At 37.5% G+C, this 14,111-nt stretch overlaps 1 protein-coding gene across 2 annotated transcripts in view; it reads right to left on the bottom strand.

The window, feature by feature from the left end:
- Positions 1–5,389: 5,389 nt before the first annotated feature.
- Positions 5,390–14,111, bottom strand: part of LOC149803950 (inter-alpha-trypsin inhibitor heavy chain H3-like) — a 193,756-nt gene continuing 185,034 nt past the window's right edge. For both annotated transcript variants that reach the window (XM_089953769.1, XM_089953771.1), the window contains one exon: positions 5,390–6,047. In XM_089953769.1, coding sequence (XP_089809895.1) covers positions 5,896–6,047 — 152 coding nt within the window. In that variant the 3' untranslated portion in view covers positions 5,390–5,895. The remainder of the gene's footprint in view (positions 6,048–14,111) is intronic.

Here is a 14,111-nt window from a genome sequence, read left to right as displayed (position 1 = left end):
TCACTAGTCCCATTCTTATTGTAAGGATTCCCCACTTCATCACTAGTCCCATTCTTATTGTAAGGATTCCCCACTTCATCACTAGTCCCATTCTTATTGTAAGGATTCCAGACTTCATCACTAGTCCCACTCTTATTGTAAGGATTCCAGACTTCATCACTAGTCCCATTCTTTTTGTAAGGATTCCCCACTTCATCACTAGTCCCATTCTTATTGTAAGGATTCCCCACTTCATCACTAGTGCCATTCTTATTGCAATGATTCCCCATTTCATCACTAGTCCCATTCTTATTGTAAGGATTCCCTACTTCATCACTAGTCCCATTCTTATTGTAAGGATTCCAGACTTCATCACTAGTCCCATTCTTATTGTAAGGATTCCCCACTTCATCACTAGTCCCATTCTTATTGCAAGGATTCCCCACTCCATCACTAGTCCCATTCTTATTGTAAGGATTCCAGACTTCATCACTAGTCCCATTCTTATTGTAAGGATTCCAGACTTCATCACTAGTCCCATTCTTATTGTAAGGATTCCAGACTTCATCACTAGTCCCATTCTTATTGTAAGGATTCCCCACTTCATCACTAGTCCCATTCTTATTGTAAGGATTCCCCACTTCATCACTAGTCCCATTCTTATTGTAAGGATTCCCCACTTCATCACTAGTCCCATTCTTATTGTAAGGATTCCAGACTTCATCACTAGTCCAATTCTTATTGTAAGGATTCCTCACTTCATCACTAGTCCCACTCTTATTGTAAGGATTACTGACTTCATCACTAGTCCCACTCTTATTGTAAGGATTCCAGACTTCATCACTAGTCCCATTCTTATTGTAAGGATTCCCCATTTCATCACTAGTCCCATTCTTATTGTAAGGATTCCAGACTTCATCACTAGTCCCATTCTTATTGTAAGGATTCCAGACTTCATCACTAGTCCCATTCTTATTGTAACGATTCCCCATTTCATCACTAGTCCCATTCTTATTGTAAGGATTCCAGACTTCATCACTAGTCCCATTCTTATTGTAAGGATTACCCACTCCATCACTAGTCCCATTCTTATTGTAAGGATTCCCCACTTCATCACTAGTCCCATTCTTATTGTAAGGATTCCCCACTTCATCACTAGTCCCATTCTTATTGTAAGGATTCCAGACTTCATCACTAGTCCCATTCTTATTGTAAGGATTCCAGACTTCATCACTAGTCCCATTCTTTTTGTTAGGATTCCCCACTTCATCACTAGTCCCATTCTTATTGTAAGGATTCCCCACTTCATCACTAGTCCCATTCTTATTGTAAGGATTCCAGACTTCATCACTAGTCCCACTCTTATTGTAAGGATTCCAGACTTCATCACTAGTCCCATTCTTATTGTAAGGATTCCCCACTTCATCACTAGTCCCATTCTTATTGTAAGCATTCCCCACTTCATCACTAGTCCCATTCTTATTGTAAGGATTCCAGACTTCATCACTAGTCCCATTCTTATTGTAAGGATTCCAGACTTCATCACTTGTCCCATTCTTATTGTAAGGATTCCAGACTTCATCACTAGTCCCATTCTTATTGTAACGATTCCAGACTTCATCACTAGTCCCATTCTTATTGTAAGGATTCCAGACTTCATCACTAGTCCCATTCTAATTGTAAGGATTTCCCACTTCATCACTAGTCCCATTCTTATTGTAAGGATTCCAGACTTCATCACTAGTCCCATTCTTATTGTTAGGATTCCAGACTTCATCACTAGTCCCATTCTTATTGTAAGGATTCCAGACTTCATCACTAGTCCCATTCTTATTATAAGGATTCCCAACTTCATCACTAGTCCCATTCTTATTGTAAGGATTCCCCACTTCATCACTAGTCCCATTCTTATTGTAAGGATTCCAGACTTCATCACTAGTCCCATTCTTATTGTAAGGATTCCAGACTTCATCACTAGTCCCATTCTTATTGTAAGGATTCCAGACTTCATCACTAGTCCCATTCTTATTGTAAGGATTCCAGACTTCATCACTAGTCCCATTCTTATTGTAAGGATTCCAGACTTCATCACTAGTCCCATTCTTATTGTAAGGATTCCCAACTTCATCACTAGTCCCATTCTTATTGTAAGGATTCCCCACTTCATCACTAGTCCCATTCTTATTGTAAGGATTCCAGACTTCATCACTAGTCCCATTCTTATTGTAAGGATTCCAGACTTCATCACTAGTCCCATTCTTATTGTAACGATTCCAGACTTCATCACTAGTCCCATTCTTATTGTAAGGATTCCCCACTTCATCACTAGTCCCATTCTTATTGCAAGGATTCCCCACTTCATCACTAGTCCCATTCTTATTGCAAGGATTCCCCACTTCATCACTAGTCTCACTCGTATTGTAAGGATTCCAGACTTCATCACTAATCCCACTCTTATTGTAAGGATTCCAGACTTCATCACTGGTCCCACTCATATTGTAAGGATTCCAGACTTCATCACTAGTCCCACTCTTATTGTAAGGATTCCAGACTTCATCACTAGTCCCACTCTTATTGTAAGGATTCCAGACTTCATCACTAGTCCCATTCTTATTGTAAGGATTCCAGACTTCATCACTAGTCCCATTCTTATTGTAAGGATTCCCCACTTCATCACTAGTCCCATTCTTATTGTAAGGATTCCCCACTTCATCACTAGTCCCACTCTTATTGTAAGGATTCCAGACTTCATCCCTAGTCCCATTCTTATTGTAAGGATTCCAGACTTCATCACTAGTCCCACTCTTATTGTAAGGATTCCGGACTTCATCACTAGTCCCATTCTTATTGTAAGGATTCCAGACTTCATCACTAGTCCCACTCTTATTGTAAGGATTCCAGACTTCATCACTAGTCCCATTCTTATTGTAAGGATTCCAGACTTCATCACTAGTCCCACTCTTATTGTAAGGATTCCAGACTTCATCACTAGTCCCATTCTTATTGTAAGGATTCCAGACTTCATCACTAGTCCCACTCTTATTGTAAGGGTTCCAGACTTCATCACTAGTCCCATTCTTATTGTAAGGATTCCAGACTTCGTCACTAGTCCCATTCTTATTGTAAGGATTCCAGATTTCATCAGAGAATTAGAGACCGCATGGAATTAATGTCTAAGTTTAACTGGGCCTTTACTCTAATTAGAGTTTATCAGCCATAGAGAACGTATTGAGTATTGAGTGATCACCGGAAGTTAAACGGCCAACGCTACCCCGTAACAAAATGGTCAATTGAAATACAGCATTTCTTTTGAATGGACCCGGCATATGACCAAATGAAAGACAGCGTTTCTTTTGAATCGGCCCAGCATATGACCAAATGAAAGACAGCATTTTTAAGGGGACCCAGCATATGACTAAATGAAAGACAGCATTTTTTAAGGGGACCCAGTATATGACTAAATGAAATGCAGCATTTCTTTTGAATGGGCCCAGCATATGACTAAATGAAAGACAGCATTTTGTAAGGGGACCCAGTATATGGCTAAATGAAAGACAGCATTTTTTAAGGGGACCCTGATATGACCTATAGCATTTAGTTTGAAGTGACAAGATATATGATCATTGGAAAATACATTTCTTCTGAAGGGGATTCCCTATCTGACCAATTGAAATAAAGCAATTATTTTGAAGTGACACCCTATATGGCCAATTGAAATACAGCATTACTTTTGAAGTGACACCCTATGTGACCAATAGAACTACTGCGTTACTGTTTAAGTGACACCCTATATGGCCAATCGAAATACAGCATTTCTTTTGAAGTGACACCTGTGTGACCAATTGAAATACAGCGTTACTGCGTTACTGTTTAAGTGACACTCTATGTGACCAATTGAAATACAGTGTTTCTGTTGAAGTGACATCCTACGTGACCAACTGAATTACTACATTTCTTCTGAAGTGACACCCTATGTGACCAATTTAAATACAGTATTTCATCTGAAGGGGATTGCCTATATGGCCAATTAAAATAAAGCATTTTTTTTGAAGTTACACCCTATGTGACCAATTGAACTGCATCATTTCTTTTGAAGTGACACCCTATATGGCCAATTGAAATACAGCATTCAGTCTGAAAGGGACTCCCTATGGGACCAATTGAAATACAGCATTTCTTTTGAAGTGACACCCTATGTGACCAATTGAAATACAGCATTTAATTTAAATGTGACTCCCTATGTGACCAATTAAAATACAGCATTTCTTTTGAAGTGACACCCTATGAGACCAACTGAAATACAGCATTTAATTTGAATGTGACTCCCTATGTGACTTATTAAAATACAGCATTTCTTTTGAAGTGACACCCTATATGGCCAATTCAAACACAGCATTTAATCTGAATGTGACTCCATATGTGACCAATTGAAATACAGCATTTAATTTGAATGTGACTCCCTATATGGCCAATTCAAACACAGCATTTAATTTGAATGTGAGTCCCTATGTGACCAATTAAAATATAGCATTTCTTTTGAAGTGACACCCTGTGAGACCAATTGTAATACACCATTTAATCTGAATGTGATTCCCTATATGACCAATTAAAATACAGCATTTAATTTGAATGTGACTCACTATGTGACCAATCAAAATACAACATTTAATTTGAATGTGCCCAATTCAAATACAGCATTTAATTTGAATGTGACCAATCAAAATACAACAAATGCAAACATTCTTTCATAATTGTATTCGAAACAGCTATTACAGTAATAAACAAAGCAAATATTCATCTCAACGAATATTAACCTCTGATTGGTTCGTAACAAGGATGATGTCAATCATTAAACTATGAATATATAAATCATCAACAAATCTATTCTTACGTGCAACATGATATATCCCTGCAAATAATGTGTTCGCAAACATTCGTATTTCAGAAATTAGCTGTGGAGGACAAGGCACACAAAACAATCTGTAAACTATAAACTGTGGTATGCCTTTATAAAATATGCAAACAAGAAAGTGTGTGATATGCTTTTATAAAATTTGTAAACAAGAAACTGTGTGGTATGTCTTTATAAAATCTGTAAACAAGAAAGTGTGTGATATGCCTTTATAAAATTTGTAAACAAGAAAGTGTGTGGTATGCCTTTATAAAATACGTAAACAAGAAAGTGTGTGGTATGCCTTTATAAAATATGTAAACAAGAAAGTGTGTGGTATGCCTTTATCAAACATGTAAACAAGAAAGTGTGTGGTATGCCTTTATAAAATATGTAAACAAGAAAGTGTGTGGTATGCCTTTATAAAATATGTAAACAAGAAAGTGTGTGATATGCCTTTATAAAATATGTAAACAAGAAAGTGTGTGGTATGCGTTTATAAAATAAGTAAACAAGAAAGGGTGTGGTATGCCTTTATAAAATTTGTAAACATGAAAGTTTGTGATATGCCTTTACAAAATCTGTAAACAAGAAAGTGTGTGATATGCCTTTACAAAATCTGTAAACAAGAAAGTGTGTGATATGCTTTTTTTCCGATGAAGATTGAGATTTACGTGTTGGTAACCTTACATTTGTTCCATCAAAATCTAACAAAGATGCAATCATTATGAAGCACTTTCTGCACAAAAGCTTGTCAAAGCAATCTCCAGAGTACATACAATGTGAATTACCACAAAAAAGCAATCTACCAAGCAATAACAGTGCAAACTGATATAAACACGTTGGATACATAATATTCACTTTTTCAAAACTAATTATCTGAAACCCAGAGAGAAACACACAAGTCATATTTATGTAATGAATAAAGCATGTTGTTATAGCATGAAGTTCGTTATGTATGACTTAGTTGTAAATGAGTTCCATTGCAAATGGAAAAATATAACTTTAAATCTTGATGGTATCTATCAAAAAGTATCGCTCTGAAACGTGTAGCACTTGGAGTCACCGTGCCATGCGTCCTTCTTTTTCAGATCTGTGAGTGTGTACGTATGAAACACAGTAATATGTCCACCAAATCTGATTCCGTATGAAGAACTTCTTCCGCCCGCCAGTTTTGCTGAACAAAAATTAACAAAAGTATAATGTTATTTCAAAATTTGAATGAACGGGATCCAAACAAAAACTGATGAATGAATACAGGCAAACAGACAAATGACAACTAATGAATACGGACAAACAGACAAATGACAACTAATGAATACATGCAAATAAACAAATGACAACTAATGAGTACGGGCAAACAGACAAATGACAGCTAATGAATACAAACAAATAGACAAATGGCAACTAATGACTACAGGCAAACAAACAAATGACAACTAATGAATACGGACAAATAGACAAATGACAACTAATAAATACAAGCAAACAGACATATGACAACTAATGAATACAGGCAAACAGACAAATGACAACTAATGAATACAGGCAAACAGATAAATGACAACTAATGAATACAGGCAAACAGACAAATGACAACTAATGAATACGGACAAATAGACAAAGGACAACTAATGAATACAGGCAAACAGACAAATGACAACTAATGAATATAGGCAAACAGACAAATGACAACTAATGAATACGGACAAATAGACAAATGACAACTAATGAATATAGGCAAACAGACAAATGACAACTAATGAATACGGACAAATAGACAAATGACAACTAATGAATATAGGCAAACAGACAAATGACAACTAATGAATACGGACAAACAGACAAATGACAACTAATGAATATAGGCAAACAGTCAAATGACAACTAATGAATACGGACAAATAGGCAAATGACAACTAATGAATATAGGCAAACAGACAAATGACAACTAATGAATACGGACAAATAGACAAATGACAACTAATGAATACGGACAAATAGACAAATGACAACTTTGACCAGCACATAGATGACATGGGATCATACGGTAATTATGTGGTACAACTATGATTGCTAAAAGTTGCATTCCCTGGCATTGGTAGGTAGGCTTGCACTTTCCACTGACATTACTAAATTGTGCATTCCATATCAGTAGTGGGATGGGTGGTAATTTAATTGACACAATAGGTAACAACATTCTAAAATAAAAAGGTATCTCGATAGTATGAAAGTGACTGGTAATCATCGCCCATCTTACTGCTACCGAAATGTCTACATTAGCTAATGTAAATTACTCAGGCAAATAAATGGAAACTAAAATGTGACAATTGCAAAAGCTATGGCATTGATTAAGGATAGTTCCTGGAGTATTGTTACACATAAATCATTGATGATGAAAGATTTAAGTGCAAATGTTGAAGAACAATACAATTTATACAGTTTGACACAGGCTGTAGAGATCAACAGAACCGACATATCATATCATATTTCCATTTATGAATACATGTTTGCACAACTAACTGCAAAATAAACAACCCGCAGATTAGTCGTGCTTTCTCAACCAGGTCTCTCGGAAGCCATACTTTGTCATATGTGCAGATAAAGCACTTTACATGAGCTGGCTAAAGATTTGAATGTACATATCCACTGTCTTGCAGCTCGTTTTACTGTTTAATACCACTCATGGAATTGGGATTTGAGTTGCGTACACAAAGTTTGGCTTTAGATAATCATCATAGTTTACAGTCATGAATAAAAATTAGAAATGTTAATGAGTTATAGACATATGTAATAGTTGTAACAGTTGCTGACAGTCAGAACTGGGAGTTGCATTCGTATAATCATGGGATTGTTTCACTTCTTAGATATAGTTTTAAAATTGCACTACCCTAGTCGAACAACTGCTCAAATATAAAGTAGCATCTATTTCTGATTTATTATAACGTATTTAAACTCATTGGTACCCACACACTATTTAGGAGATGGACATATCACATACTGACGGAAAATATCACAACCTAAAGGATCAGAACATTACAGGGAGATTAACAACAGAATGAAGAAAAGCTTAAACAAAGCGAAAGAAAGCTGGTTAGAGGACACATGTAAGAAGCTGAGAAAAGCCTGGACCATATTAAGATCCCAATGTCATCCCACTTGGTGAAAGACCTGACAATAGAAAAACGGTATATCCACCATGATTCAGAACAAGGCTGGTAAGAGTCTCAAAGAAGATAAAGAGGTTTTTAACGGATGGAACGAATACTGTTCAGAGCTGTACAACCGGGAGACTTCTTAAGACTAAGATGTTCCACACTATACGCTGACCACTTGCTCTTCAGTGAAGAAATATAGGCTGCAGTATAGGCACAAAGAAAGTGAAGTCAGCTGGAATACACAATACACCAGCTTAACTTGTTCAAGCTGGAGGAATATCCATTGTTCATGTCCTCAAAACAATCGGCACCATAATCTGGCAAATAAGAGAAATGGCCCACACCATGGACCCATTCTCTTACCATTGTTCGTTTTGAATAAAGGAGAATCTGCACTGTACCAGAACTAATAATCAGCCTTATCAGTCACGAAAACAAGGATATGCTTAAGCAGTGTTTCCCATTACGCACATTTGTGCGTCAGGGACGCACGCTGGAGAAAACTGACGCACAAATTTTGTTGCCGTGTTTTTTACGAATTTTCATAATAAGATCAGGATTTATTTAATACCCAATGCATTGAACGATGGATGGCATCGTATATACTTCGAGTATAAGCACTGACAGGATCCCCGCTTTGTTTGTTCCTTGCCTTGCGCTCCTCTATTCGTATAGCAGTGCCAGAGTGCAACGCAGGGAACATTCGAAACAATGAACCAGACTAGCATAGGCAATGTTATGACTGAGTAGCTTCCCCTAATCTCGCAAGCTCTCATACAATTTCCATCGAGCTCAGCAAGCTGTCATCTAAATGTTTCATCTCAATGCATGTTGCACTAGAAAGTGATCTCCAGATTAAAACGACGAGCACTAAAACATCATTAGCGAAGAAAGTGAAAGAAGCAGAACACAAAAGAGTAACTGTGAATCTAACTTTAATGAAAAATGGAGAAAATAATGCCTTTAACTGGAATACGGTATTCATACATTAGGAGTACAGGTGTGGCTTATGATCGCGTGATTGTGAAGACTGCAAAAGTGAATAATCCTTCGAACAGGGTTTTAGAATTTTTTAAAATCTGCCCTCGTTCGCCACAAGATATCTGGAGAACACATTATAACCCAAGACATTCTTTCACAAAAAAGAAATCAGTAAACTTGCAGAGACACATGCGTTATTTGGATTACTAAGTCAGCGGGTCATTGCAGATTTTGTTGGTTTTTAACTTTGCTGCAATAAAAGATAGATCTTAAAGTTCAAGTGTAACTTATTAGAAAGAAGATGAATCATTATCCTCCTTGATATTTGGATAAATATGTTCTAGGACGAAGTACAATGAAACCGATGATAGTACACATTTTATGAAAGGCAGTAATTTGACTGCCATTTTGTTAAAAATGTTTATTTGGCTTTTTGTATTGGCTTTTATGTACTGTGTTGGGATATAATATTGCTTCATATTGATTATAAGGAGACTGTTAAACGTTCGACTTTAAAACAAAAATAAACTAATAAAATTATTCTCTTAATGGACAATGCATTTGTTTGTTAACTGTGCATGTTGATTTATTTGTATGTTTAGAGAGAGAGAGAGAGAGTATGTTGTGCAAGTTGCCATATCCTATTTCAAACTGAAAAGGTACAAGTCATATGAAACTTTGTCAGTACATATTTAACCCCCACATTTTTTATTTGACCCCCAGTTCTGACACCAAAGTTTTTTTTGCCCTCAATTTTACACCCCTGGGGGATACACTGCTTAAGATCATCATAAACAGACTGAAACCACAAGCATAGCACATCATTCCTGAAAAAACAGGAGCAGGGTGTAACAGTAGAGAACAGCTCCTCAATATTGGACTCCTCTGCTAAATTATCTGCATGATCAACAGGACCTCTATCATCATTGACTTCATGTCGGGTTTCCACAGGGTATATACCATGCAATCATGCGGATATACAACATAAGCACAAAACTAATTAACAGCATAGAACCTGTATGAAAAGGCGACTAGCGCTGTTCTCATCAATGGCAACAGAGCAAGCTGATTCATAACCACAGTCAGAATCAGATGTCTTTTCTCACCCATTCTCTTAAAATTCTACCTGGAAAGGATAACGTCTGATGCTTTGGACGACCATGACAACAGTGTCAGTGTTGGAGACATAACAATCACCAACCTGATGATATCAGTCGCTTAGCTGGTGTTGAACAAAAACTGGAAACATTAGTGAACCGTCTTAACCAAGCATCACTAAGGAATGTGATGGAGATAGCACTGAAAGGACCAAGCTAGTGAAAAACAACACTAGTGGCATCCAAAACTAAATCAGATTGAATGAACAGATGCTTGGCAAAGTGACAAGCTTCAAACACCTAGGTGTTATTGCCTCTGATGAAGGTTCACAGAGATCTCGGAAACGCTTAATTAAGCGTAATTGAACGCCAATATTTGATCTGGGACGCAGAAAATCACTCAGGCGGGATTCCTTGATACGCATGTAATAGGTGTGCGGCAAAATTCAAAGACTTGTCAGTCCTACTTCAGCCACCTGCTTTGTGGGAAAATGTGTTGCTCAATTAGCTGTGCTGATATTTACAATGACAGAATTCAGTGATTGAAAAACACCTTGATGTACATACATGTTGCCATTGATGTACATACATGATGCATTAGCCGGGCGGCAAGTTCAAAATCTTTGACTGGTGGCCGGCTGGTAAAAAATATACTAAGGTTCTTTCCAACAATTGCAATGGCTAGGTTGTTTGGAGGGATAGTAACATCACGTTTTGGTCCAAGATCAAGCTTATGTGCTTCTTCCTTGTGTCCATAAACCCATATGCATGTGAGACATGAACCCTGGCAGCAGAACTAGAAGAATCAATGCCTTAGAGATGAGATGTTATTGAAGGATCCTGAAAATACTTGGACAACATCTTTATGGAGAATGTGTGCATTAAGATCCAAGTTGCAATTAGACCTTACAAAGATCTGCTCACCCCTGTAAAGGAACACAAACTATGATGGTCTGGTCACGTCTCGCTCTCAACTGACATATCAAAGACAATCCTACAGGGCAGATTGAAGGGAAAGAGAAAATGAGGTAGACATAAGAATATTTGGGAAGATAATATCAAAAAAGTGGACAGGCATAGAGAATAGGGCAAAATGGAGAAAAATTGTCACAAAGTCATCAGTGGCACCCCTACGGTCAGCTAGGTTACGGGAGAAATGAAGAAAAAAACTTTTAACGAAATGTAGTGCACATCATTCACAGTACATATCCATAATTTCTTGAAATTTTTGCAAATTATTCCAGTACAGAATAATGAGGACATTACATATATTATTAAGATGTAATAAGCATTTGCTGTGTATGACATAAACGCAACCATGTATATGTTGTTTAATTGTGATATACTACATGATATATACCAGCTATTACATAAAATAGATCTTTTTCTTCTTCGGAATTTGAAATATATTTGTTGATATAGTTATATTATTTATCCCCAGTTTACATAATTATTCTACTGAACGATAATGAACTAAACAGGCAAAGCCTTATTGATAACAAAATAAGACATTATACGAAATATTGCAATTTTATGGACCCATTTGTAGCATGCATACATTTCAAAACTTGACATTATTTAAGTAGTAAATGGGGGCTCTAGAGCCTCAATGGGAATTAGCATTACAGACCCCCCTGGGCAAATATAGCCTCAAGGGAAATTTAACATGGAGAAAAATCGTGGGCAAATATAGCCTCAAGGGGAATTGAACATGGGGGAATAAAGTGTGGGTCTATCTAGGGACAAGGGGAATTGAACATGGGATTTTTTTTTTAAAAATAAAAAAAATAAAAATAAAAGATTTTTTTTAAAAAGGGGTAGGCAATCGAAAGTCATTCTCTTCTCGAGAAATGTGGGTGGCCCTGAAAAGGGCATTTGGGTTTATGTTGATATGACCTTAACATAAAGGGCATCTGCGGCATCTTCTTGTCCTCAAGCTGCGTCTTACTCGAGGGCCATAAATCAGTGTCCTCTTGAGGCAACCTTGTCTTTCTACGTATACTCTTCGTATCCACAGACTGGTGTCTGACTTGTCGACAACGGTCCACTTGGACCGGACATACATGAGCATGTCCGTCCTAAACATCACTGAAGACACAAGGGTGGATGATTCGACTGTGGTCCACATCTTGAAGCGACGAGAACAGGTGAATCAATGCACTGAACTGCGCTTATTTATAGGTAGAGGAAGGATTGAAACGGATTGAGTTCATTGACCAATCCGAACACGCGTGACAAAATTCAGTCAGCCCGCATCCAATCCGAAGAGAACAGTCTGTGACGTCACTTGGTCTATATAGATTCGCTAGCGCCTGTGTGTAGTCAATCTATGTGACAGTGATTCAACATGACGGAAACTCAGAAAACGATTAATTGGGGTGCACCAGCAGTGGAGACCACCCAAGGGAACCCGGACTTACTTTCAGAAGAGGTAAATTGGGATTTTGTGGATTTTCTTACCTCGCAAGAATTTGTTCCGGAACCTTCGTTACCTTCTTCTTCATTACCGCAAGTGGAGAATTTTAGACAGAGACAGAAAGAAGAATTGGAGAAATTTATACAACGACAAAAGGAAGCGGAACAAGCTTTTCTCCTACAGCAACAGCAGCAAGAAGAAGAGGTAAGAAAAAAACAACAAGAAGAAGAAGTAGCAGCAAAGAAACAAGAGGGTGAAAATCAAACGGTCACGGTACTGTTGGACATTTTAGCGGAGTTAAGAAGTCTGAAACAAATGTATCAGACTTCTTTATTACGACCGAAGAGAATACGACCTTCCCGAGCTAAACACGTCCACCCTGTGACTAAGCCTGTCGTACCACCCTTAGTGATTTCAACCAAATCATCATTATCATCAACAGTACGCAGTCCAGAAGTAGGCCTTGGCCGTGGCAAAGGCTTAAGGCAGTTAAAGTTGATTGCTTAAACTCACCCCTACACCAAAAAGGCCCTTTTCAGGGCCACCCACGTCTCTCGAAAAGAGATAGCCTTTCAATTTGCCAATAACTCAAAAAAAACAACCCATTTTACCCCTATAGTACGTGTCTGTGTATGAGTGCGTGAGTGTACGTTCTTATTTTAAAATCAAAACTCAAAGACACTTACCTTATATAATTAATTTATTCTTTTATCCATTGTTACAATCCAATTCACAATTCACAACAGAACACTTTAAAAAGTTCATTGACTTCTTTTGTCTCCTTGTTTACTCTCTCTGTTTTTTAAATTTCTTCACCTTCTTTTCCTCTTCTTCCTCCTCACTTTCTTCCCTTCTTCTTTTCTTCTCCTGTTTCTTTTTCTTTGCTTCTTCTAAATAGAATTGTCTTCTTTCTTCCTCTTCTTCCTCTGAAGAATCCCTCTCTTCCTTTGAAGAATCCTTCTCTTCTTCTGAAGAATCCCTCTTTTCTTCTGACTCCTGTTGTTTCTTTTTTGGGCAATCTGGAGACCAATGTCCTTTTTCTTGACAATAATAACAGGTATCTTTACTTTTGTCTTTTTTAGCCCCTTTTTTTCTTTTTTGACGGTCTGGACACTCTGAAGACCAATGCCCTTTCTTCTGACAGATATAGTAAGTATCTTGACTTTTATCTCGAAAGGAAGGAGAGTAGTCCGTGGGCTGGTCTGAAGAGAATTTTCTAATCACCCTTCGCAAAGCTCTGACGAAACGTTCAATTTGGCTAGTCTCTTCCATCGTTGTGCTCGGTTAGAGAGTGAAATGAATAGTGAAAGGACAAGACACGCACACCCTTTTATATACGCTGGTCTGCCACGACTATAAATTAGTCCATGGTGTTTAAACTTGAGTCATTTGACGTTTTGCTATCAAGATGAAACGATCCTATTCATTCGAGAAGAAAGAAGAAGAAGAAAAAAGTAAGAGGCAGAAACGTGATCTATCGCCTCGTACCAGAGCTGAAATCTTGGCACAAATTCATGCCAGTGATTTTGAAGAGGACATGAGTGAACCAGAATCCGAACCCTCTAAACCAAGTTCGTCACCCTTAGTCA

The sequence above is a fragment of the Sinohyriopsis cumingii genome, chromosome 3 (assembly GCF_028554795.1).
Source record: "Sinohyriopsis cumingii isolate HCF-2022 chromosome 3, ASM2855479v2, whole genome shotgun sequence".
Classification (NCBI taxonomy): domain Eukaryota; kingdom Metazoa; phylum Mollusca; class Bivalvia; order Unionida; family Unionidae; genus Sinohyriopsis; species Sinohyriopsis cumingii.
Note: the sequence above shows the minus strand (reverse complement) of the source record. Positions and strands in the feature narration are given on the sequence as shown.